The sequence below is a fragment of the Hirundo rustica genome, chromosome 2, assembly GCF_015227805.2.
Source record: "Hirundo rustica isolate bHirRus1 chromosome 2, bHirRus1.pri.v3, whole genome shotgun sequence".
Taxonomy (NCBI): Eukaryota; Metazoa; Chordata; class Aves; order Passeriformes; family Hirundinidae; genus Hirundo; species Hirundo rustica.
In genome coordinates, this window is record NC_053451.1 from 101,487,836 (window position 1) to 101,511,813 (window position 23,978).

Here is a 23,978-nt window from a genome sequence, read left to right on the forward strand (position 1 = left end):
CTTTTTCACTTTCCTTTTCTTAAAATACTCACAAAGTTAAATGTCAATGTTTTTAAAAAATATTCTCTTAAGTTCAGAGTTTGGGAAAACTTGTTAGTGGCCGAGAAATGTGTTCTGAGGTTTGTTCCATGTAATGGTGTATCGGTGGTTTTAAGTTGCAGTTTGATACAAGGTGCACAATTCTCTCATTTTGACAGTTGTGCTCTCAAACCGAAAGCAAAGAGAGCCTCAAAAAGTGTGAAATGTTATCTTCTTAGTTTTTACCTGGTGGTGGGTTTTCTCTTTAATTACACAATACCCTAATTGCTTATTTATATAAGATACACATGAGACTGATCTCAGCTAAGTAGTTGGCTGATTGATTAACTGCAGTCACTCATAGCTGGAAGCCAGTGTGTGTTAGAGATTATTAAACCAAGGTGAAGTGGTTAACTTGAAATTAAGTCCTGTTAGCTTTTCTCTGGTAAAACTTCCTAAATCACTGGGGGATCTACAAATTTCAAATGAGCAGCTGAGACTACAAAATTTCACTCCCAGGATTTTTGCAATTCATCTGTAGTTCCTGTGAAGCTGCAGAAAAGTTAAACATTTCAGTCTGGTGCTGAGTGGTCACTTCACTGGGCTTAGAATACAGGAAAATCAGCTGTCCAGTGCAAGTATGGAAATGATGAGAAAAGGAACTTCAATAGTTAAGAAGATTTTAATGGATTAGAGGCTTTTGGGCAGAGAAGAAAGTAGAGGGCTAAGATTAAGGAAAGTAAGATTAAATTCTAGGGCTATCTAAGGAACAAAGTAAAGTCATAGAATGGGATCAAGGGAAGGAGAAATTTGAAATGAAATGAAGAGGGGAACATGGTAGATGATGTATGTGAGAAGCAGTCAGATTTGAAGAGATGCATTGGGGAGCGCACCTATAATTTAGTGAATGGACACATTTAAATTGATACATTCTTACAGTTACATTGACTAATTTATAACAGGAAACAGTATAAATTGAAAGACAAATAAAATAGATAATATTTTTGCATATAGGCCAGTAAAACAACAAATATTAGCAGAATTTAATGGTGTATTTTTCTTAACTCCTTAGAGTTTTCTGACTGAAATAAACATTCCCAAGCCATCCCATCACTGTTCCAGATAGTTGTAAATGGCTCTGAAAGCAGTTTATTGCTATTGGTAGAGGAATAGTCTTTCCAGTATGTGAAAATTAAATCTCTTTTATTAGCAGGGTTAATTTTGTCCATGGTAACCATGATTTTAAGTGAATAGCTTAAGAACTTATGGTTTTTTAGTATTTAGCAGAGATGTGTATCAGTGTCTGTTGCTTTCAGAAGCCTGTTTCTGTTATGGGCTCTTGATTTACATTCTATTTTTACCAATTTCTCAGACAGAGGATCATTGATCTAAAAACTGAGCTTTTGTTTAAACATATCTGCAGTAGAAATAGATCCATTTAGCATCTGTGTTTTACTTTCCATCTTAAAAATAAAAAACCCCAGAGCAGCAGCAAGTCTTTTTTCATCTGAAGTACTTCCAAGATCATGTAAGCCTGTTATCGTGTTGCTAACATGATACAAGAAAATACAATAAGACTTGGGGGCTTTTGTGCTACCGAGAGTTGCATGTAGTTTTTAATGGGTAGGGTAACAATTTGTAACAAGTGTAAAGTTGTAATTTTTTTAAAGAAAACAATTTTGTTTAGTGCAATGACGTACAGTGCACGCTCAAAACCATGAATTTTATATTTGTTGTCAGACAGCTTATGGTCTAACATGCTTTTACCTATTAGTTTGAGAACTCAAATGTGTACTTGTGAGGTTTAATATATACATTCATCAGTAAACAGATTCTAATACTATATACTAATTCAACCAGAAAAATGATTTTAGGAAAATTACAACTGTCCCAAATGCACCTTGTTTTTTCTTTGCATAAGGATCACAGAAAATATTTTTCTAGTGAGAGTAGTGTCCCTAAATATCATTGCAGCAGATAAATGGTTTGCATATAATTTATCATGCTGGGCTTTGTTTGCTTAAGTTTGAACCTGCAAGAGACATCCTATTTACCAAGTAGATGCTTACAGACATACACTTGACAATTCTCTTCACGTTTTTGTAGCAGATGCTATAGATACTAACTTATTTATTTCCTAGATAAATCAGATAAATATGATTCCAGAGATGTGGAGAGACTTCAGCAAGATGATAAATGGGTTGAAAACTACTTGATTTGGCGTCATGATGTTGTGGATGATACTTTAAAGATGATTGATGAAAGCTTTCAGTGGAGGAAAGAATACACAGTTAATGGTAAGCTATGTTATACAGTGATTTTGGAGGTGTGTGTTGCTTTCCTATTGAACTACAGCTGACCTCCATATACAGTTCCATTAAGAACCTCTTAAAGGTTTGCAAGTATCACGGAAAGCTGAGCAAGAACTTTCACAAAAGGAAAAAAAGAGAAAAAGTATTGCTTCTTATGTTGACCAGTAGTATCTTTTGTTGTGGTTACATATGTCCATTGAAAGGGTGTTTAAGAGGAAGGAAGGCAGGCAGCTATCTGTTGTTTTGTCTCTTTGAATCATAGAATCCGGAATAAAAAGGCTAGTAACAAAAAAACTCACAACAAACAGGGCTCTCTTGTTCATGGTTATAGCACTGGTCTGGTACATCAAACTGGTTATAACACTGGTCTGGTAAATCTCATTTTTGTGCTGTGAAAATATTCTGGAGGTGAACTCTATCTGCAGGACTTTACACTGAATTGAATGATAGGGCATGGTGGGGGAGGCTTCAAATATGAAAAAAATAAATATTTGCAGCATTTTCTTATGCAGATTTTTTTCCAATTGTTCTTAGTTCGTAAACAGACGCTATTCTGTAGCATGAGGCGAAGATAGTAAAGATGTGAAATTATCTCAGTATTTGCATTGGTTTAATAAACACCTTTGAAAGTGGCATATAAGGATGTTTTGGTGGTTTTCTTTTGCTAGACTTTTGTGTTTTTAGTGACTTCTGTTAAATTATAGTGTGATTATTAATATGATTACTGAAATAATATTTCATTTTGTTTTGCAGACTTGTCAGAATCTGTCCTTCCAAAATGGTTATTTGAAATTGGTGCTCTCTTTCTGCATGGATATGATAAAGAGGGCTATAAGTTATGTAAGTTATACAGAATAGACTGTTTTCAGTCTGATCATTATTTTGTTTCCAGCATTTTATCATCTTGAAAAGTAAGCATTTTAAGAACAGACATAGGTATATTTTGGCTACCGTTCTTACTTAAAAAGGTAATTCGGTAATAAAGTTTTTATTTATCAATAGAATCCACTGAGTTGGAAGGGTCTCAGCAGGATGATGGAGTCCAACTCCTGACCCTGCACAGGGCAGCTTCAGAATCACACCATGGGCCTGACTCTCAGACAGGCTTGGTGATGTGATCACTGTCTTAAACAGGAATATAATACTTTAATGTATGTTCTGGGTTTTAATAGGAGCTTCTCTTAACCTTGAAATACACGGTCTACCTAACATGCTATATTTAAAATAATTTGTTTCTTTATATGAAACAAATCACTTTTTACTTTAGTTTTGCAATTGGAAGTAAAAGACATGGAGTAGAAATCTGGTTTTTACTACAACTTTCCAAGTTTCAGGGAGAAGAATATTTGGCATATCTAAAGTTACGTTGAGGCTTGTCTAACTTTGATACTGTAAATGTTGTAAAAATGAAAGCTAGTTTTCACATTACTGCCCTGAATATTTCTTTCCTCACTTACTGTATAATCAGTAACTTGGTTTCAGACATTTTCATGAAGTCTTCTAATTTGAATTATGCCTGCGGGTATTTGTTGGTGTTTTTCTTTGTTTGTTGGTTGGTTTTTTTGTGTTGTGTTTTTTTGGGGGTTTTTTTTGGTGGCAAAATAAGTTTCAATATGGCTCTTTTTTTTTTTTTAATTGCAGAAGAATATATATTAGGCTTTCATTTATACAATGTTGCTCACCTCCTGGAATTTTTCATTTTATTTTAGAAAGATCTGTTGCTTTTTAGATAAATCTTAATGTAGGTATAAATAGTTTTTTCAAAATACATCAACTGCAATGCTGTAAGAAACCTAAGCAGAAAAGGAAACAATTTTCCAGCAATACTTGGAATATGTTCTGTACATATTATTGTCTGAAGACCATGTGATTTAATTTTAAATTTTGAAATGCTAATCTATGTGAGTAGCCCTTAAATACACAAAAAGTGGCTTTCCACTTCTGTGTTTCTTCTGGGGTGTAGTTCTTTGGATTTTCAATTTTTTAAAAGTTACAATAAAAAAATGTGAATTAGAAAAGTGGGGTACGTGAAAAGGTGTGCAGATTTTTTCTGGCTGTTCAGTGGTCACAAAATCAGGACAAATGTAAAATACAAACTCAGAGGTTTCAATATGTTTCAGTGCATCCTCTATAGTTATTTTCATGATGTTTTCTGTTAGATAAAAGCAAAAAACAATGATCCAAGTTGTGTTTTTTTCCTAAGTTTGGTTCAAAGTGAAACATCATACAAGAGATCATAAACAGCAACTTGACAAAAAGAAACTGGTCGCTTTTTGGTTAGAACATTATGCCAAGAGAGATCATGGAAAGCCTTTGACAGTGGTATTTGACATGGCTGAAACTGGAATCAGTCACATAGTAAGTATTTTTACTGTCTTCTCTTGATTGCTTTTGGAATTATTTAACCTGTGTTCTCAAAAAAGGGTGTCACTGTACAGTCCTTGACACATAAATAACTTAACAGTCATTGAGATCAGTGATATGGTAAAGCTTTTTCCCACGACATGAGCAGTTTCCAAAATCTTTTGTTACATATTAAACTTTGTCTTCTGCAACATGCTGAAAACTTGCTTTTACTTTGGTGGCCGAGCTGGTTTAGATCGCAAGGTTGAGATCTTGTATATATTTATTGAGATCTTGAGATCAGTATATATTTATTGATTTAATCTCATAACTAAAAACCTCACAGGTTGTCTATAGGTTAAAAAAAAAAGTGTGTTTCTATGGAATAATCACATTTTGCTTACCTAGTGCCATGCAGTCCTCTTATTACAGGAAGGGTTGAAACTTATATCTTTGTGCTTTTTTGTCTGGTGGTAATATGGCAAAAATTAATGTATGCAAAAAAACCCCACCTCCAAACCCAACCTCGAAAACTTGTTTATACCTAACATAGGCAAGATTATTAATGTTGCCTTGGACCTTGCAGCTCTGCAGTACAGGGCCACCAGCTTATGAGCAGGTAATTTGACAAACAAGCACAGTATGATTCTGTTTTGTAAGGTTGGTGCTCTTACCTGTACAGTGAGAGCTGTCTGTTCATGCTACTAAAGGTAATACTGGACCCACAGTTTTATATAACAGGAGTAAAGGATTGTAATAATTTCCCTGGTGTGAAAGACTAATTTGGTTTGTGTTTTATGGATTTATATCCTGAAGCAGCTTTTTTCCCCTTTGTCTTTGAGACTCCCAGAGACAAAATCTCAGCAAATGCTGTCTGTGGCTGTTCCATTGTACAGTCTTGCTTTGTAGTTAGGATGTTTATCACAGAACAGGAATATTTTTTTAATGGTTGTTTGTAGCCATGTGGAGTAATTGATAAATCTATCCTAAAAGAAAAAAAACTTGGATCTCTGAGTTCTTTTCCAGAGCATGCCTCATTTGCTTGTTCTGTTGCTATGGACATCTACTATATCACTTCTATCAGTGGTATGCAGGAGATAATTCTGATAGATCATGGCTTTTTGCACTAGTTCAGGTAACTAGATTAGATGCAGTTATTGAATGTTCTGTAAAATCTGCCCTTCTAATTCCAGACTTTCATCAAAATAATGGATCTGTCCTTCTGCTATCTGATAGTGCTGCTTTTGGATAGGCAGCAGAATAGAGAGCAGCATCTTGATTAATGGAGATTCTAATAATTCTAATCTATCACTGTGTTTGTGCTATTAAATGAAAGATACTGCATTTGGTACAGGCAACAAACAGTTGAGATAAATGCCTCTATTAGAGGCCACCTTCTGCCTGTAAAGATGTCAAAGCTTTCAGTTAGTTTCTGGTTGCTGAAGCCACTTAAAAAGCTTTCAGGTTATGGGTGGTCCTCTTACACAATGTTGTTTTTTAGGAACTGTTTTCACTCTGTCCACAAATGTTTTGATAGTGTGTTTACAGCACTCTAGGAGCCCCTTCCCCATTCTTATTGCTTTGACAGGCTTTGGATCATCAGCCAGAAACTCTGTCTACTTCTGAAAGTAGAAGTAGTGGTCACTTCTAATAAAAGGCCAAGGGAAAGTACTCATGGCAGGCTTCCCACCTGAGTACCTTACTGTGGTAAGGTATCTCTTACTTTTTATGAAACAGGTATAGAAATAAAGCCTTCCTTGCTCTTTACTGCTTAGTCAGTTCCATTATACCTGGATTTTGCAAAGGAGACTGACTGACTGTACTATTTCTGCACAGTTGCTCATTGAGTAGAGGCATCTTGAAAATGGGTGACATAGAAGCAGCTCTTTTGAGTGCTGTCGCTGCCCACTGTTTCTCTGCATGCCACCAATTAATATTAAAACCAAAAATTCTCTTCAAAGGAAAACTATCTTTTTATTTTCATTTGGAAATACAACACTGAGTGCAGTAGTATATTGAATTGTATGTAGGATAATTATTGAAGGGAAATTTCAGTATATTGAGTATTCTTCCATCTCTCAAGCTTCTCTAGTGCTAAGGGTTTATTTTTCCTGTATCTTTCCTGCACGTCTTAAGTCCTGTTGATACTCTGCAGTAGTTTAGATATCTTAGTTCTTGCACTGATCAGAGGTCTATTGACTTCTTTCTTAGATTATAAGGGGAAGTGTGACCACAATCCTGTGGCAGTTTGATGGAGGAAAAAGCCTTGCATTGTGTTTTGAGGATATTTGTAGAATTTGAACATGGTTAACTACAATATATCTATCTTGTGCTTTTCATTAAATGCCTTAACTAAGCCTATATTTTTAATGTTTTGGCTTGCTTTGCATTTATGCTGTGATTTTTTCATTATTTAGGACTTGGATTTTGTCCGGTTTATTGTCAACTGTTTTACAGATTATTACCCAAACTTCCTCAGTAAGTATTGTGTATTAAATATTAAGCATTGTAGACTTGTGTAACAAGAACATTTTGTAATATGATAGAAGATGGGGAAGATAAAGGGATTTTTTTTCATGTGTTTTTTGAGGTAGCTTAATGAAACATGTCAGTGTTACAGAGTTAGAATATTCATGTCCTTAAATGAGTACAACTTGGTTTTGTGACTAAACTTTAGTTTCATCAAAAATCAGCTGTCTTTTTGTCAAGTAATAATGTTTATTACTATTATTAAGTAGTAGTTCTTACTATGTTTATACATAATTAGAAGTATTATAAGCATATAATAGAAAGGAATTGACCTGTTTCACTTTGCTACTTGTTACTTGGGTAGAAGCTTTACAAACTTCCAGTACAGTTTGTATCCTTTAGGAGTCTTCAGGGGTCAAAGAATGAATGGCTCTAAAAAGTTTTGGGGAGCAATTGTTTATTCTGAAAATGGAAATGGTTTATTCTGAAAATTATTTATTCTGAAAAGGCATTTTTGTGTGAACACTTAGAAAACCTTGCATACTTACCTGCTGATTCTTTTATGCATAGGCAAGTACTTCATAGTTTATGCTAGCTCATCTTAAATATGTTGTAAATTTTAGGTGAAAATGTCTGTGAATGTTGAATTTCCATACAGCAGCTTCTTAAACTCTGAATATTAGATTTTGGCTTACTGATCAAAGTTCCGAGCTTTGATCAAATATCAAACTTAAAGGCAAGTGCAACATTGTTTTTATACTTTGACATTCAAGAGGAAAAAAAAATTGGGACACTTAAGTATTTTCAAACTTCTATGGCTAAATAAAGAATATTTGGAAAAATAGATACACAAAGACTTACAGTTATTTGTTTTTTTATGAAAGTAGGGGGTGCTGAATATACTTGTTAAACTTTCTTTTGTTCAGTAGCTGCTTTTTTAGGTGAGGTTAAGATCTTGCTTTATTTTGCTTTATTTGTGAGATGAGTTATTAGTAACAATATGTCAGAAAAGTAATATCCCAGGAAGTACATAAACAATGTATAACTTGGAATTTTATTACTTCTTTTCCAAGCAAACAGCTAATGTTTCTAAACAGCAATAAGTTTTTTAATATTAAATTATTAAATAGAGAAATACCTAGCACTTGGTATTCAGATTTTTGCTTTCTTTTCAGCAAAGATAGTAATATTTGAAATGCCATGGATAATGAACGGTAAGTTGTTTTTGTTTTCTTTTTGGGTTGTGATAACTTTTAAAATTTAGCAGCAAAAATAAGAAGCAGTTTTCTAATCTGTGTAGATACAGATGAATAATGGAGTTTGTTAAACTTGCATCTTTAAATCTACAGTTTAAAGGTTGCATACTTTTTATTTTTCCTTCTATTATTGTATTTTGGATTGTATTTTACATTTTTGATGTTTGTATTCATCCTGTTGTTTTCAAAGGTTAGGAGACCTTGATAAGTAGTCTATTCCTTGAATGCTTCTAACTAGAATCCTTTCACGAATCTTATCATTAGCAGTGATGGTGACTTAAAACCAGCTCAAAACTAGAATACACAGTCTAAGATAGATGCCTGACACTGGATGCTCATGTGGTTGTGTTTGTTCTGATCTGGGTACTTCAATAATTACCTGTAACTATAATGTACAGGATAAATACACTATTCCTCTACTGTTGCCATATGAATACATATTTTTATGTTGACTTTATATTTTCCTGCATATTAATGTTTTATTATCACTGAAATAGCAATGGTCTTTGTAAATGCTTTGTAGATTAAGCAAATATCTTTTAAGTCAGCAAAACATTTCAGCAAGGAAGAGGGTATGTGTATCTTTCCCAGCCTCCCTCGCTCAGATTTGGAGACAAAATTGGTTTTACCCCCTCAGTACTTCAAGGGCTAAATTCCAAGATAACAGAGTTGTCAATTACTAAATCAAAGATACTTTTTCCATTTTCTCTGTAAATAATACCTTTTTTCCCCTTGCATTGCTAATTTCAATTATAATAGATACTTTCAGAGCAGGATCTGCAATATCTTGAGGGATGTAACTTGTGCTGTGTAAGATCTACCAATTCACTGGAAAAAACCTACAAAAGCAGAATAACAAAACTTCTCTCCTGTTAACTCATGTATACCTTTTGTTTAGTTTGGTGTTTTGTTTTGTTTTTTAAAGCTGCTTTTAAAATTGTGAAGGGTTGGCTTGGCCCCGATGCAATAAGCATGTTAAAGTTCACAAATAAGAGTGACGTGCAGGAATACATCAGTGGAGAGTATCTACCACCTCACATGGGTGGAACTGTAAGTATGAAATTTCATGTTCATGTTTTGATAGATTGAGACACCTATATAAATTCCATATAGGAGATTTCTTGAAATTGCTTTGCCAGTGATAATTTCAAAATCACAATAATATAAAATAGGTTAACATCATGAGACTTTGGTATCTGCATTCTTAAGTACATTTTTAACTACGGAACAGTTTTTCTGAATCATTCATCCCCTTTTCAGACCTTCTAGAAAAATTATCTAAGTGTCATTGTCTCTTGTATTTTTTTTCCTCCCTGATGAATTAGAGATGATGTTTGTTTGTGAAACGAGTTCTATGAACAGAAAGTAGGTTTCATGGTCCTCTGAGAGTTCTAGTCCTGCTCCAAAGCTATGATTCACTAAAGACAGTTATATTGTAGTTATCTTTTTCCTTTGTTAACTCTAGGGCTGCATTTTAAGACATGGCTATAGCAGGTTCTTTTCAAAGAGTGTAGTAGAGCTCCAAAGTGCTACAAGCAGCATCAGTTTAACAGAACCAGAGTCCAGTTCTAGCACAATCTAAAGAGTGGAGCAGCACAAGCACCTTGCACAACAGGTTTCACTTTTCACTAGGCTAGTAGATCAGTATTGCATAATCTTTAAAATAAACTCACAGAAGAATAAGGCTTTAAAATGTAAATAGGCCATTTATGGTAGTAGAATAAGCCCTCTGCATGGGAGTTGCTTTTCATTATTCTTTTTCCACCTCTTCTTTTCTGAAGTACTTTTGGCGTTATGGCAGTAACAACAGAGAGAAAAGGAGGGTTGTGTTTGAGCAATAGTAGGGGATATCATGTACCTTTGTATATTAATTCAGGGCAGTGTTATTGTGGCCAGAACATAAGAAACTTGTTTGGGGAACACAGAAGAATGTTACCTTGATTTTCATTTGGCTGAGATTAGCAGCCTTTAAAAATTGTGTGCGACTCTTGAAGAAAAGGTACGCTTTATCTCCATGGAAAATTGCTGGCTTGGCTCCCAGTCTCACATAAGAACTTTCTTACAGGGAAGAAAGGTGAAATTGCTGTAATGCAGGAGTGGGCATTGAAGGAAGGGCTGGTGATGTCTGAAGTGGCTTCAGTAAGGGATTGAATGTTGTTTTAACAGTGGTTTTGGGCCTGGCTCCTCTGGTATTTGTTCTATTGTTGCAATAGAGGGGCTAGTTTTTTTCTTCATTAAAGCTGAGTATCCCCTATCTGCTTTTTAGACTATCTTAGTTTATAGTTCATTATGTCTTTTAAGAAAGGGCTTGTGGTTTTGCTAAATATCCTCCTGAAGCATCTAATGGAACATGCCATCTTAGAGTTATCTGTAATCCTGCCTTGGGCCTAGAAGGTCTTATTGCTGGTTAGTGATTATGGAACAAGCTGGCTCCATGTTGCCCATCTTCTGAGAGCATTTACAAGTTTCACAATCATGGAGGAAGCTTATCCAAATCATTTGTCTGGGGTGAAAAGTTGCAATGGGAGAAATAAAGTAGTACAATAGTAGTAAACTTGCCTGACAAGGACTCCAGAGGTTTCGACAATTTCAGAAAAATGGCTTTATCTCTGCATATTAAGAGCCCTGTATTTTGAACCAGCACATGCTTTGTCTAACTACTGATTTTCACGTGATGGGTGTTTTGAGCTTTTAACATCGGAACTGTTATAATTTGGAAGAATTGTTGGCAAATACCAAGACTCCAAAACTGTGCTCTGAATCTTTCTTACCAAGATTTTTACAGTGTATACAGTAAAGCAGGCTCTTTGCATCTCTGATAGCAGGGAGTTTTTCACTGACCAGACAACAGACAACTTAATGCCCTTTTTCAGAATTTAACTTTTCTTTATGTAATTAATCTTGGCTTCTCTTGAGGCAGCTAGCTAGAGTACAATTCACCATTATTAGTATTGTCAGGCAGTATCTGACTTGCACAAATTGATTTCTTCAATTTTTCTCTCAAGTTTTTGATTTCGTTTGTGAAGGATTTTTTTCGGTTTTTTTTTTTTTTTGCCTCCTTCCAATTCTGTCTGTCGCATTTGATTTCCACACATTTAGTTACAGATCTTCATATTCACAATGGGCATAATGCCCGTGTAGAGCACAGCATATGTGTGAATCCTCTGCTGTGTCTCCTACTAGGATCCCACTTCCAAGAGCCAGGTCTTCCCAGATGTAAACTGTGGAGCTGATCATTTGTCAGTTAATTCAAGGAGATTACCTAGATTTCAGTGCACTTACATTCTTTGTATTCCTGAGCAGTGTTAGAGACTAGTTCTGGAAGTAACAAAAAATATCCATAGATTTAACATTGAACTTTGAGTCTGTGATTACTTTGCTTAACTGAGGGAACTATTTTGTCTCTGTTGGAAGCCTCCAAGCTTCAATGTCTCAGTGAAGTTACCTTCAAGCTTGTTTTAAGCCTGTCTCAGGGTCACTCAGAAAGATGAATCAGACACGTTCCATAGCTCTAAAGTCCTTTGGTTGACTGTCAGCCAGCTGCAAAAGGAGGGCTATTACGTGCCTGATTTTAGACAACTAGCGGGCAAAGGTATCTCCAGAGCACCAAAAGCATTAAAACTAATTATGGCAAACAGAAACTTGGGTTTTGCAGAACTTTGGAATATGAATTTAATCTAAATTCCATTCAAGTCCTCATCAGTCTGTTGCCTGTGGCTATTACCATACTGCTGATCCATACATGCTACTTACCACGTACATGGCTTTGAGTTGTTCTTGTCTATAGTGCACAGAGGTTGTTTACTTTATAGTAGATTTATTTTGGAGAGCTTGTTAAAATTCCCCAAGGCAGATCTAGGAGCAAGCTAATGCTAGCCAGCCTGGAAAATTAGGTGCTCAAGAGCCACTTGGTAATATTTTTCATTTAGTAATAAATGCATGCTAACTCAGTGTTTTCTGGCTTTTCTATCTGTTGTATCACACATTCTGCCATTTCCAGCTGTTGGAACAGTCCAGTTCTTAACGCATACACATTTCTGACTGAGCAGAGATTTGTTGTCTCTTCAGTAGTATTTTTTGCAAGACTGATGTACATACCATGCACAGTAGGGTTTTGATTTGTTGTTTTGCCCAGTATTTGTCAGAAGATGGATTTAACAAGGGTGAATTGATCAAGATTCTCTCAGCTGGTGCTAATATTGAGCAACGTGTGCAACTGCTGTGTGCTGAGTATCTAAATTGAAAGCCCACAGGTTTTGTTATATATATACTTTGTATATATATATTTGGTATATATATGTTATATATATATTTATATTGTTTATATAGGTCAGTGGCCTGAAGTTAAGACATGGCTAAGCTTGTATATGACTTCATGGCTCCTGTGTACATGTAATCTTAGAAAATACCACTACTATGATTAAGACACCTCTAAGAAAACTGCCAAAAATAGCAGTATGAATACTCTAGATCTGGTATAAAAAAGAGCCATAACTCTATAGAATGGATTTATCAGGCATTGAATAAATCTATCTTGTTTACCTGGCTGAGGTTTTCCCTGTTAGTAGATATACCCATGCCACTGAGACTTAGGTACTGTGACTGTGAAGTGTAGGACTTTGAGTTGTCCCACTGATGAGATTCTGTTCAGCTCTCAAAGCTATCCAGCAGCATGGATTTACAAGGGCAAGTAAAGGGTGCAGCAAAGTTAATTTCCCCCTATTAAGGTCACTTTGTTATATGCCCTTCATCCTGTGCTGGAAGGGAGTACAAGGCTTTTTTGGTTTGGGTAAGGGGAAGCTGGATATTTCTGCCAAGTGTGGGTGTCAGTATTCTGTAAGACTGCTGTAATATTTCTTGCAGACTGGAGTCTTTCCTTCTAATAGTGATTTAGTCTGTGACTGCTACTTAAAACTTGTCCTTCAGGCCCTTAATAGGATATTGTTTGAGCCAGAGAATACCTGTTTCATTCACCTAGAGGTCTTTGTTGCTACAGCTTGAAGAGTAGATGAGATTTAGACCTTGATTATAGATAAGCAGGAAGTATGCTGCCTTGTTTGTGGTTTCTTTGAATGGGTCCATCTAAGACTTTTCCCTTTTAATCTTTCTTAACATCACATTATTCCTTGTTTTGAGAAAATGTACTTGCTCATGGAGCATTCTCTTGAAACACCTTTTTGTAACTCTCTGCTGAGGGAGGCATCATTTGTGAAGCGGGGGCATTGCTCCATTCTGCCTTACAGGAGTCAAGGCCATGTTATTTTCCTCCATTGGAAAAGCTGACAGACTACTTCAGTTTACTTGATGCTTAAAACTGCTTGAAAATGCAGTAGGAACAGAGACCCCATTCAAACCCTGCCTCTAACATTACATGTACTAAAATGATTTGGAGACTATTAAGAGAATTTTTAATTAAAAATTAAAAAATTGGTTTTTACTGATCTTCCAGTGGAAAAGTTACTTTTATTGTAGAGTCATTGAGAACATAAGTATTCTGCTGCTGCATTCCTCAGATGTCTTAAATATGATCTTTAAATAGATTTGGCATTCCAAAGACTAGAGGGCTGTATTGCAGGATATTCTAAAGGTCCACATAATATGTTAAATTTAAGGGATTATTTGGGGTTGTTTTATGGCTTTGGGGTTTATTTCCTTTTTTTAAATGGGTCACTATGAAACTAGCATACGAGGAACAACTGATCTTCATCATCACTTGTGAAATATTTTTAAAAATAGCTGTCATAAGTTTTAAACCACATTTTTGAGAACTAAGAAGAAAACTTCAGCAATAAGACTCTGAATGCCAATCCTTGATAGACTTGCTTCTGCAGTTCTGCTGTGAATATAAATATAAGTTACGGTTTACTGGCTTCATTGGATGACTGTATTTATTTGTCTGTTGATGATAAAATAGTAACTCTTGGTGTCAGCTTTCTGTACAGGATTGCAACTTGAAATGGATAAATGAAACATAAAAGTAATGTGAAACAAGAAACAATGACAGTATTTCCATTTAAAAAACCCTAGAGAAGGCACTTCTGATCCTCTCAAATAACTCATCTTTTATAAATCTCCTTATCTTTCAGGATTCTTTCAAATACAGTTATCCTCCATTGGTTGATGATGATTTTCAAACTCCTTTATGTGAAAATGGGCCCATTACAAGTGAAGATGAGCATGAAAGTAAAGAAGAGATAGATGCAGACACCAAGGAGGCTGGGGAGCTGAATGAAGCACAAAACCTTAATCAGAAAAAGGTATCTAAGTGAAGATTTAGGCAAGACTAGCTAGATGCTTAAAAAAGGGACAAGAGGCATATAATTTTGGTTACTTGTCTTTATGTTGTATTTTTTTAACAGTTTTTCTGTCTTCTAATTTAGCAAAAGAACACAGGAAAACTGAAAAATTATACTTGTAGTTTCAACCTTGACTCTTGGTCAGTTAAGACAAGTTTCATGCTTCGGAATGCATAAAACGTGCACCAAGTATTTAGTCTATCGCTTGGAATATAGTGAATTGTGCAGTAAAATGAAAAAGGTTTCTGTATTTTGTTTTCAAAGGTTGTATTTCTAGTTGGTTTCTTTTTACTCTTGGGATATCTAGTGGTCACCATTTTGAAATAGATCTCATTTTCTCTGATGCTTAAATCAGTATGTACATGAAAAAATATTAAGTATTTACACACTACTGGATGTTAATTTGTTTTCTTAAGTTATTGATAAAATCTCAACATATGAATGTTTTCACTTATTCTCTGGAGAAACTGTATTCCTACTCCATCAATCACGTTTTGCAACATAATCTTCCCACAGTGTTGTTTATCCAGAAATAAAGGCATTGTTTTACACAAATTCATATGAAGTGATATTTAGGAATATGCAGTGATAGTAACTGGGGATGTTGCTCTTGAAAATAGTAAAAAAATTTTGAAATTCACTAGTTTATTACCATAGTTAATTTTGGAATATTACTTGCAAACTGTCTGTTTAATGGAGTAGAATACACTTTCATTTACAGTTCCAGGTTTGTCAAAATAATTTGAAATGTGCAGCTCACTAAATAGTCCAGCTGTTATTTGTGACTTGGACAGCTTTAAAAAAAAAAAGTTTCACTGACCTTAAGGTCAAAAGAAAGCATTGGTTAGACTCAGTAACTTGGGGCACATTTTGCAAGCTATGATTCTCATAGACAGAAACAGGGAGAATTTCTGCTCAGTGTGTGGGTTGCCTTTGGTGCTTAATAAGCCTCAGTGTTTGTTGGCTTTTAATTTGCTTGGATGACTTAGCTTTCTACTTAAAGTCTTTTAGGTTTTGTTTTTTTACTTTTTTTACTCTTGAAATACCATAAGGAATATAGTTGTTTTCACTTTTATTCAGTGTAACCAAGGTGCTACTCAGTTTTTTTTAGTGAAGGGAATCATTAGTGATAAACTTGGTTAGTAAGTGCCTGTCCTGTAGGTGCTTCCACTTCTGTGTTCTATAGTAATACTTTTTTTTGGTAGTTTATGTAGAACAAAGCCTGTCATATAACTAGTGCTGTGTATTTACATACTAACCTTTTTCTACCCCATTTATATAATTATAAAAAAAAGTTGCTGTGTGGGTTCTTTTTATACAGCCTATTTCATACAAAGTTTTGTATTCCTTTCATTCCCATACTTCCAACTTGCATGGACTGAATTCACTTCATGTCTTTTCTCTGTGTTAAAAGTGGACTCAAAAGGAGGCTAAGCAAACTCCTCAGCCAGCTGATCTGGAATCATGATGTCACTCATTTTTTCAGTTTTCTGTACTCCCCCAGCACCTGCCCTGTTTTGCATGTATTTTCCTAATGTATAGAAGAAAGCCCTCAGAACCTAAGATGTACCTGCAGTTTTGAAAGCACCAATTCAATCAGCAGTATTTCTTTTATGTTCTGCAATACTTCAGAGTTTCATCTAAGAGCAATGAAGATGTGTTTAGCTACCCTGCAATGCAATGAAGTGTGGAATTGGTACTGTGTTTTCTGTTACAGTGGTAACACTGATTGTATTGGGGCATCTGTTTTAATTTTAAATTGCAATGGATAAATAATACCAGTGCTTTATGATCTTAGATGTTTGAGGTGCTATAACTTCTGTATCTGGAGTTTTCAAAACCTGACCTGAGCAACAGGAAAACTTGTGGAAAAACAAAGCAGAAGTTTTGTTTCATACATGCTTAATGTGTTACATAACTTCTATAGTAAATAATTTTATTCAGTGGACTTCAAGCACCTTCAGGGAATGAATATATATAAAGCTTGATCTGTAATATGTAAACTGTTGAAATGAGCCTCATCATATTCTTTGAAATACCTGCATGATCTTGTAACATGTAATCCAGGTTTTTAGTTAATCATTATAACTATCATTTTTACTCAGATGAATTCTATAGAACAAATTTCCAAATCAGAGGAAACTGACAAAACAGAGGTCAAACCAAAAAATGCAAAGAAAGCATTAACCACTTTTAAAGGACCTTTATTACATATCAGGTAATAATAATTTTCTTTAATTTTCTTTTAAAAATGTGCCTTGGACACTTAAATCCTGATCTAGTTGGTTTTCAAAATAAACTTTTTTTCAGACTGTTAGAGGAAAAAAAATTATAAACAACTTTTTAAGAAGGATTTTTACAAAGCTCAAAGAGTTTTTCTGGTTTTACGAGCTTTTAGTGAATCTTCAGGTGTCACCAAAGATTGGCATGCTCTTTGTACAAATAGGTGTATATTCCATAGAATTGTAGAAGTGTTTTGTTTATATTGAGAAACCATCTGGCTGAGTTAAGCCTGTCCTTATCTATAATGTGAGCAGTGGTTTGACATTGATTTCATTGCCTGAAGAAAAACCCAATGTTTTTTCAAGACAGTTTTCACTGTTAAATCTTGCTTGAATACTTTTGGCTTATGATGGTATAAATGTCTACAATAAGAGTTTCCACCTTGAATTGAATGGGTTCAATTTATTTTTTGTGCGAAGGGCTCTGTAATGACATATCTACCCAGAAGGTTTTGTCATCCAAGATGCTATATCTTGCAATTATTTTTATCACTAAACTAGAAAAAAGAAACCAATTCACCAGTACTTTTTCTTTTCACTGCCTTTTAGATTAAGATGCTTGTTTAGAATTTGATTTAGATGTTAACTTTTATTTTCACTTTCAGTTTGCTATTAGATGAATGAAGAAAATAACTAATTTTTAGGTAATTTCTTAGCTAACTTTTTAAGTGCTGTAATGAATTCGTTTTGGAATTAATTTGAATAATGACATGCTCATTAGCATAAATATATTTTGTATGTGTACATTTTTCCTAATTTTGAAATGAAAAACCTCCACTGTATAGCTTTAGCTTCTTGTACGGCAAAACAAAGGCATAGACTGCAGAATTGTGATTATAAAAGAATGTTAAACATTTTCTGTGACAATCACAAATGCTAGGTGTGTTTTTCCAGACACTTTTTAATTAAAAAAGAAAGGGGTACAAATCATAAGCAGGCAATTAAAAAAAAAAAATCCAAACAAGCAGAAAAACCCTTGACACCTCCAGAAACTTCCTTTTTTCCCCTTTTAAAATACTTCAAGCTGTCATTAAATAGAAGTAACTTACATGGACTGCAACACCTGGAAGAGTAAACTTAGTCAAGTATAGAGGTGTTAACATTTGTAGTCTTGCTGTCAATGGAAAATAAAGTACTGGTGTCTCCATTGTCCTTTGCTGTTTGTTTGTTCTGTTTTTAAAGTAAAATCCCAAGTGCAGCTGTTGTTCTTCATTAGTGCTTTCCCTTTGTAGACACTAGAACTAGTTTTCATTTTCTTCCACTGATTCTCAGGACATGGAACTGAAGATGCTTGAACCAATAATCTATAGTGCCAGTTGTAGGCACCTATCACAGAGACCCTAAGTTCAACCACCATGATTAACTTGCATCCTTGCTCATCTCCCTGCATTGCCCTGTGAAAGGAGCAGCCTGGAGCCTGAGCACGCAGCTGAGGCACCATGGACCTAAGCTGGGTCCTTGTGCTCTTTTGTTTCTTGTATTTTGTGTCATGCTCATGAGTCAGCTGCCTCCCTCATTTAGACCACAATTGTATTTGCCTTGTATACCTTACAATGAAAGGCTGCCTCTGACTTTCCTCCTCAATAAATGATTTTGTTTGCTCAGACAAAAAGCAGCAGTTTCCTTGCACTGTCTGGCAGAAGAGCAGCTCGTGATGTGTTGTGGTACGAGAATTTCTAGTACAAGCCAGTTATGTCACACACATCAGAGTAAAGAAATTCCTGCATCTGTAAAAATTAAAAAGCTTGTGTGTTTGTTTGAACAATCCAGCCTCCTACTAGCTACACACCACCTACCCCCAATGCTGTGGAACTTGATTTCACAGACAAGAGCCATACAGCTGTAGTCCCCAAGTTGTGGGGGTTTTTTGTTTTGTTTTGGGTTTTGTTTTTGGTTTTTTGTTCTGTTTGTTTGTGGGGTTTTGTTTTGTTTTGGGGTTTTTTTTGTGGTTTTTTTGTTTGTTTGTGTTTTTGTTTTGTTTTTTTCCCCCTTTGCTTAATGGCCATAGTTCATAGAACAAGAAAGATAAGGCTCTGGCAGAATGTTCCTTCCCTTGATCATGTTTGAGGCTTGTTTTGAGGCTGATTGATATTATCTTGTTTCATTTATGGTTCATCTCGCAATTGCTGTTAAGCACAGCTGCAGTAGTACAGTATTAAGACAGCTAAATTATGTTGTAGCTACAGTCCTTCCCTTCCCTAGCCCTCGTTCCTTAAATTCACAAATTGGAAATGAAAGAATACTGAGAGGATGAGAGGATTACCCTGTGAAACTGTTTTAAACCCATCAGTTTTTTTGTTTTTACCTTATTTGGCACGCTTCCTTATCCCCACCACAAAAGTAGTAGTCTTGTCTTGTGGGCTGACTAATGCAGTGTAAAACATCAGCACCCCTACATCACAGTCACCACTGGAATCTGCTTCCAGCATGGGCGTTCACTCCTGCCCTACATACAGCACCAAGGGCTTTTCTTCTCAGCTCATACACTAGTTCAAGTGGGAGAAGAAGGAAGCAGTGGTACCATAAAGGGAAGTCTTTTAAGGAGGAGGTGAAACTAAGATGAAATTGGGATTCCAAAAAGGGGATATGGGAAAAAATATAATCATGTTTTGAAAAAGAATATGCAATTCAGTAGTACGAAAGTTCTTTGCATGCTCCTCATGTGACATTACGAAAGAAAAGTTCTTTGCTTACTACTCAAGTTTCCTTTCAACCTATATTATATGAGCATGCCTTTGACCTACTAGTGTTCATTTGAATGCTTATCCTAAACGAGTTGTGTTAGTTTGATGTGGTTTAAATATCTCATGCATGAGATATTGCACAGGAATATTCAAAACAAGCAATAACTTTATATATGCATGTGGTATCACAAGTATGTGAAGACTGACTCATAAGTACAAGTGAATTCAGCTGTCATGGTTGAAATGGTTGCCTGTTGTGGATATCTGCCTTCTCTTACATGTACACTGTATCCATGACAAGGATAGGCATTCAAGGTGGAAATTACTCCCTGTCTGTGGCACCTTATGTTCCTTCACATAAGTGTAAATTAAAGTCAGCAATGCTTTCCCTTAACACCCTGCCCAAAGATGCAGTCGCTGACTACGTGTATCTGTTCTGCTGTTACAGGTGGCAGAAGTAAAGGCCAGTAAACACCTGGGGCAGCCAGTTCTGCTTGTCATGAGTCAATCCTGAGCTTTACTATAAAATTTCAGCTTTTTTTTTATGAAAATCTGTTTATGCCAACTGTAGCTACAGGGTAGAAAGTATTTTATTTTCCTGGAGGTATGGTCAAGATTTTTCTATGATCTGTTGTAAAGATAATCTGAAGAAACTAATTCTTTTTTCCTATTAGCCCAGCAGAAGAGCTATATTTTGGATCCAAAGAAACTGGAGAGAAAAAATGTTTGATAGTTCTCACAAATGTCACGAAAAATGTAGTGGCTTTTAAAGTAAGTGTTTTATGTGTGGCCTGGTTTACTAACTGTAACTTTTTCTTCTTTTCTGTAAGGAGGAAGAATACTATTAAATCCATTTTGCAGAAAAAAAATAAATTATTCTGTAGTGATGTTTGAGGCAGATCAAAGAAATCTGGCTGAATTTATGCCTATGATGTACCGCCTCAAAAGGGGTAATTAAGTATTACAAATCTTTGGAGCACTGACTAAAAAAAGAGCGAAAGTGATTGTTAGTTTTTTAGTGAGAGTAATACCTCTTGAAAAAGTAAGGCTTGAACATTGGAAAGTCATCTTTTTAGAATATTTCTTTTAAAATATTGGCTGGAAACAAGTTAGCAATGCTCCAAAATGATGCCGATCCATCTGCAAATGTCACCATCAAAGGAATTAGTAGTTATATTTGCTTCAGAAATACGTGCATCTTTGTGGTTATTTTCCCATCTTTTGCATTCTCTGCACATTAAAATAACTTAAAGTTTTCATATTTTCATATTTATTATGTTTTGGGCTGGTTTTAAATATATATGCAAAAGAAAAATAGCAAATGCAAGAAAACAAAGGATAAACACAGTTGAGGGGGAGGAAATGGAATATGCAAGAGTCTACAAAATTATGTATTTCAGAGACTTGTCCTAATAGTCAAGCTTTTGGGGACTTAGTTATTACAGAATGAGAGAAATTATGAATCAATCGTGGTTTGTGCATGCACTTACTATATCCTTCATATTTCTTGTTTATAGGTGAGAACTACTGCACCTGAGAAATACAGGGTTAAACCCAGTAACAGCAGCTGTGAACCTGGCACATCATTAGATATAATAGTTTCTCTTCATGGTGGTAAGTAAAAATGTCAAATAGAGTTTGTAAGAAATCTGGGCAAGTTGCATTACTAGGCATGCTCTAGACACCGATGGTTGTGTGTAGGGCTGACTGATGCCCATGTCTGCTTGACTCTTGTATGAGAATGGTACCATTTGTTAAAAAAACATGGATGTCAGAAAGGATTTGAGTAACTGCCTGTACTGATTTACTGCTCCACTCAGGCATAAGCAGCTGTTGTCTGCAGCCTATTTTGTTTCTTGTCTTAAAATACAAAAAGTCTGAGTGGCAGTTGTCTCACTGGTTCATTATTACAGTGGGAGTTCATCTGCAGTAAATCAGCCTCCTAAACTGTTGCAAGGACAGGTGAATTTGCTGGAGAATATATTCTTTACAAAATTTTGGGTTGTCTTTGAGCTATTCAGATGAAACTGGTTCTGTTAAAATGAACCTACATAATGTTGGGAAAACTGTAATTAGAATTGTTGAGCTTTGTAGAATGATGTCCTTATTTTTATTTCTAGTAAGTCAGTGTCTGATGTCCTGCAATAAACAAGTTCTCATTTTATGTCACTTTTGTGCAAAATACTTCTATCCTCCTTGTAATATTATCATTTTAGCTAAGCACTGTTGCTTTTTTTTTTTTTTTTTTGTCTTCCTTGAGGGCAGGTTTTGCAGCTTCTTTGCAGGATCGTTTCCTTATAATGGCAGCAGAAATGGACCAGTCTTCTGGAGCAGGTGTGCCAGAACTGACTCAGTTTTGGAAAGAAGTCCCTAGGACCAAAGTGATGGAACACAGGTAAGAATATGGTTTTCTGGTAACGGGGGTTTGGGGTTTTTTTAGCTTTTATTATTTAGCTGATTTATAACACTTTGTAACCATAATCAATGAAGGATTCTTGAAACTCACTTGTGTGATTACTGACCAAAATACATTACTGATACTTTTGCTCTGTTTTAACTGATCAGATGGGGGTTTAATGTATAAAATGGTATTCTGGATATGCTCTTCTTTTTTTCTTGTCCTCATGCTGATTAGGAGTTAATTGGGAAAAATATGATTGCATGTGTTAATACACATGGAAAATAGGTGTTTTTGTTGGTGTGGTTGGTTTTTTTTGGTTTTTTTTTTAATAAGAATGTGTTTGCTTGAGTTTTCTAAATGGAAGCAGTCAAGGAAAGCAGACATAGTAAATGCAAAACTGTTTTCTGGACAATATTAAAAATGTTCCCTTTCTGCTAGGGAAAATCAGATTTTTGTAGAAAATTTTGTAAAACCTATCACATGTTCATATGTGTATTTTCTATATTTAGCTGTGGAAAAGTCATCTAGAGAAATACATTTCCCCATACACTTCTTAAAATGTGTCTGTTGCTCTTCTCTCTCATCCAGTCACATTGGGTGGTATCACTGAACATGTCTAGGAAGAGTTCCCTGCAGTTTTGACTGTTTTTTTGCCTTAGATTGTTCCTGGGGCTTTTCTGTGGGTTTTTTTGGAGCTGCCTTTCCCCCCTCATGGCCAAAACTACCGTGGAAAAAGTATTTTGTGAGTCTTGATGCCTAAATCTTGTTCTGTTTTTGCTTCAAGTGCTTATCCCTTACTTCCCTTTTGCATAAAATCTGTCATGTGAATGACCTTAAGCTTCCTTGAATAAGTGGAGTTTTTTTAAGAAAGACCCTGAAACAATAGAGAGAGGTTACTTGATTGCAAGTGTGCTGGATACATTAGTTACTGATGAATGCAAACCTGACCTTTACTTTTTGGTAAACCTAGACTAAATGTAGTGAAATTATAATTATTGTCTCTTAAATTTTAACAGTGCAGGGACTTTATCCACCTAAGATGGATTGTTTACTCTTAATTATACAATGTTGCATTAAATTTGTGATTTTTGGTGTGTGTTCTTGTTTCCTTTTAACAGGCTCAGGTGTCACGTCATAGAAAGCAGTAAGCCCTCTTCTCTGACGTTAAAAGACAATGCATTTAATATTCCAGCAAAAACTAATGAAGATCTGCATATACAGGTAAAAGAGTATTCCTTTGTGCTGAATATTCAGCAAAATGATAGAATATGCAAGAGTTAAGAAGAATTTTTCCTGAACCTTTTTGGTATTTTGTAAATTATACTATTTGAACATCTCAGCAATTGAAAGTAACTGTATTAGTGACAGTGGTTTAATTTTTTTTTTTTTTTAATGATAATGATTTAATAATCACTAAATTTTCAATGCAGTTTGCTCATTCTTCTTGTGTGGTTACAGATATGGCATATCAATGAGCATCAGTGATACCTTTTGCTTCTGAGCATAAAGATGTCACCTGCTTGATGCAGGCCATATTGGTTATCCATAACTTAAGATTTGAAGCTCCTTTAGTGCAGCAGATTCCTAAAGTATGTAGTGATAGAAAAGGTATTGCTGAGAGACCACAGAGAGGCCTTCTCTTCTCTTCTCTTCTCTTCTCTTCTCTTCTCTTCTCTTCTCTTCTCTGCTCTTCTCTTCTCTTCTCTTCTCTTCTCTTCTCTTCTCTTTCTCTTCCTCTTCTCTTCTTCTTCTCTTCTCTTCATTCTTCCTCTTCTCTTCTCTTCTCTTCTCATTCTCTTCTCTTCTCTTCTCTTCCTCTTCTCTGTCTCTTCTCTTCTTCTCTTCTCTTCTCTTCTCCTTCTCTTCTCTTCTCTTCTCTTCTCTTCTCTTCTCTTCTCTTTCTCTTCTCTCTTTCTC

General features: G+C 35.3%; 1 protein-coding gene across 1 annotated transcript in view; it reads left to right on the forward strand.

Annotated features, from left to right (window-relative positions):
• MOSPD2 (motile sperm domain containing 2) overlaps positions 1-23,342 on the forward strand; it is a 30,441-nt gene extending 7,099 nt beyond the window's left edge. Inside the window, exons 3-14 of the mRNA XM_040055275.2 lie at positions 2,160-2,315; positions 3,084-3,170; positions 4,534-4,688; positions 7,091-7,151; positions 8,318-8,356; positions 9,324-9,448; positions 14,485-14,655; positions 16,800-16,912; positions 20,335-20,431; positions 21,178-21,274; positions 21,926-22,055; positions 23,180-23,342. Coding sequence (XP_039911209.1) covers positions 2,160-2,315; positions 3,084-3,170; positions 4,534-4,688; positions 7,091-7,151; positions 8,318-8,356; positions 9,324-9,448; positions 14,485-14,655; positions 16,800-16,912; positions 20,335-20,431; positions 21,178-21,274; positions 21,926-22,055; positions 23,180-23,342 — 1,394 coding nt within the window. The remainder of the gene's footprint in view (positions 1-2,159; positions 2,316-3,083; positions 3,171-4,533; positions 4,689-7,090; positions 7,152-8,317; positions 8,357-9,323; positions 9,449-14,484; positions 14,656-16,799; positions 16,913-20,334; positions 20,432-21,177; positions 21,275-21,925; positions 22,056-23,179) is intronic.
• The last annotated feature ends 636 nt before the right edge of the window (positions 23,343-23,978 follow it).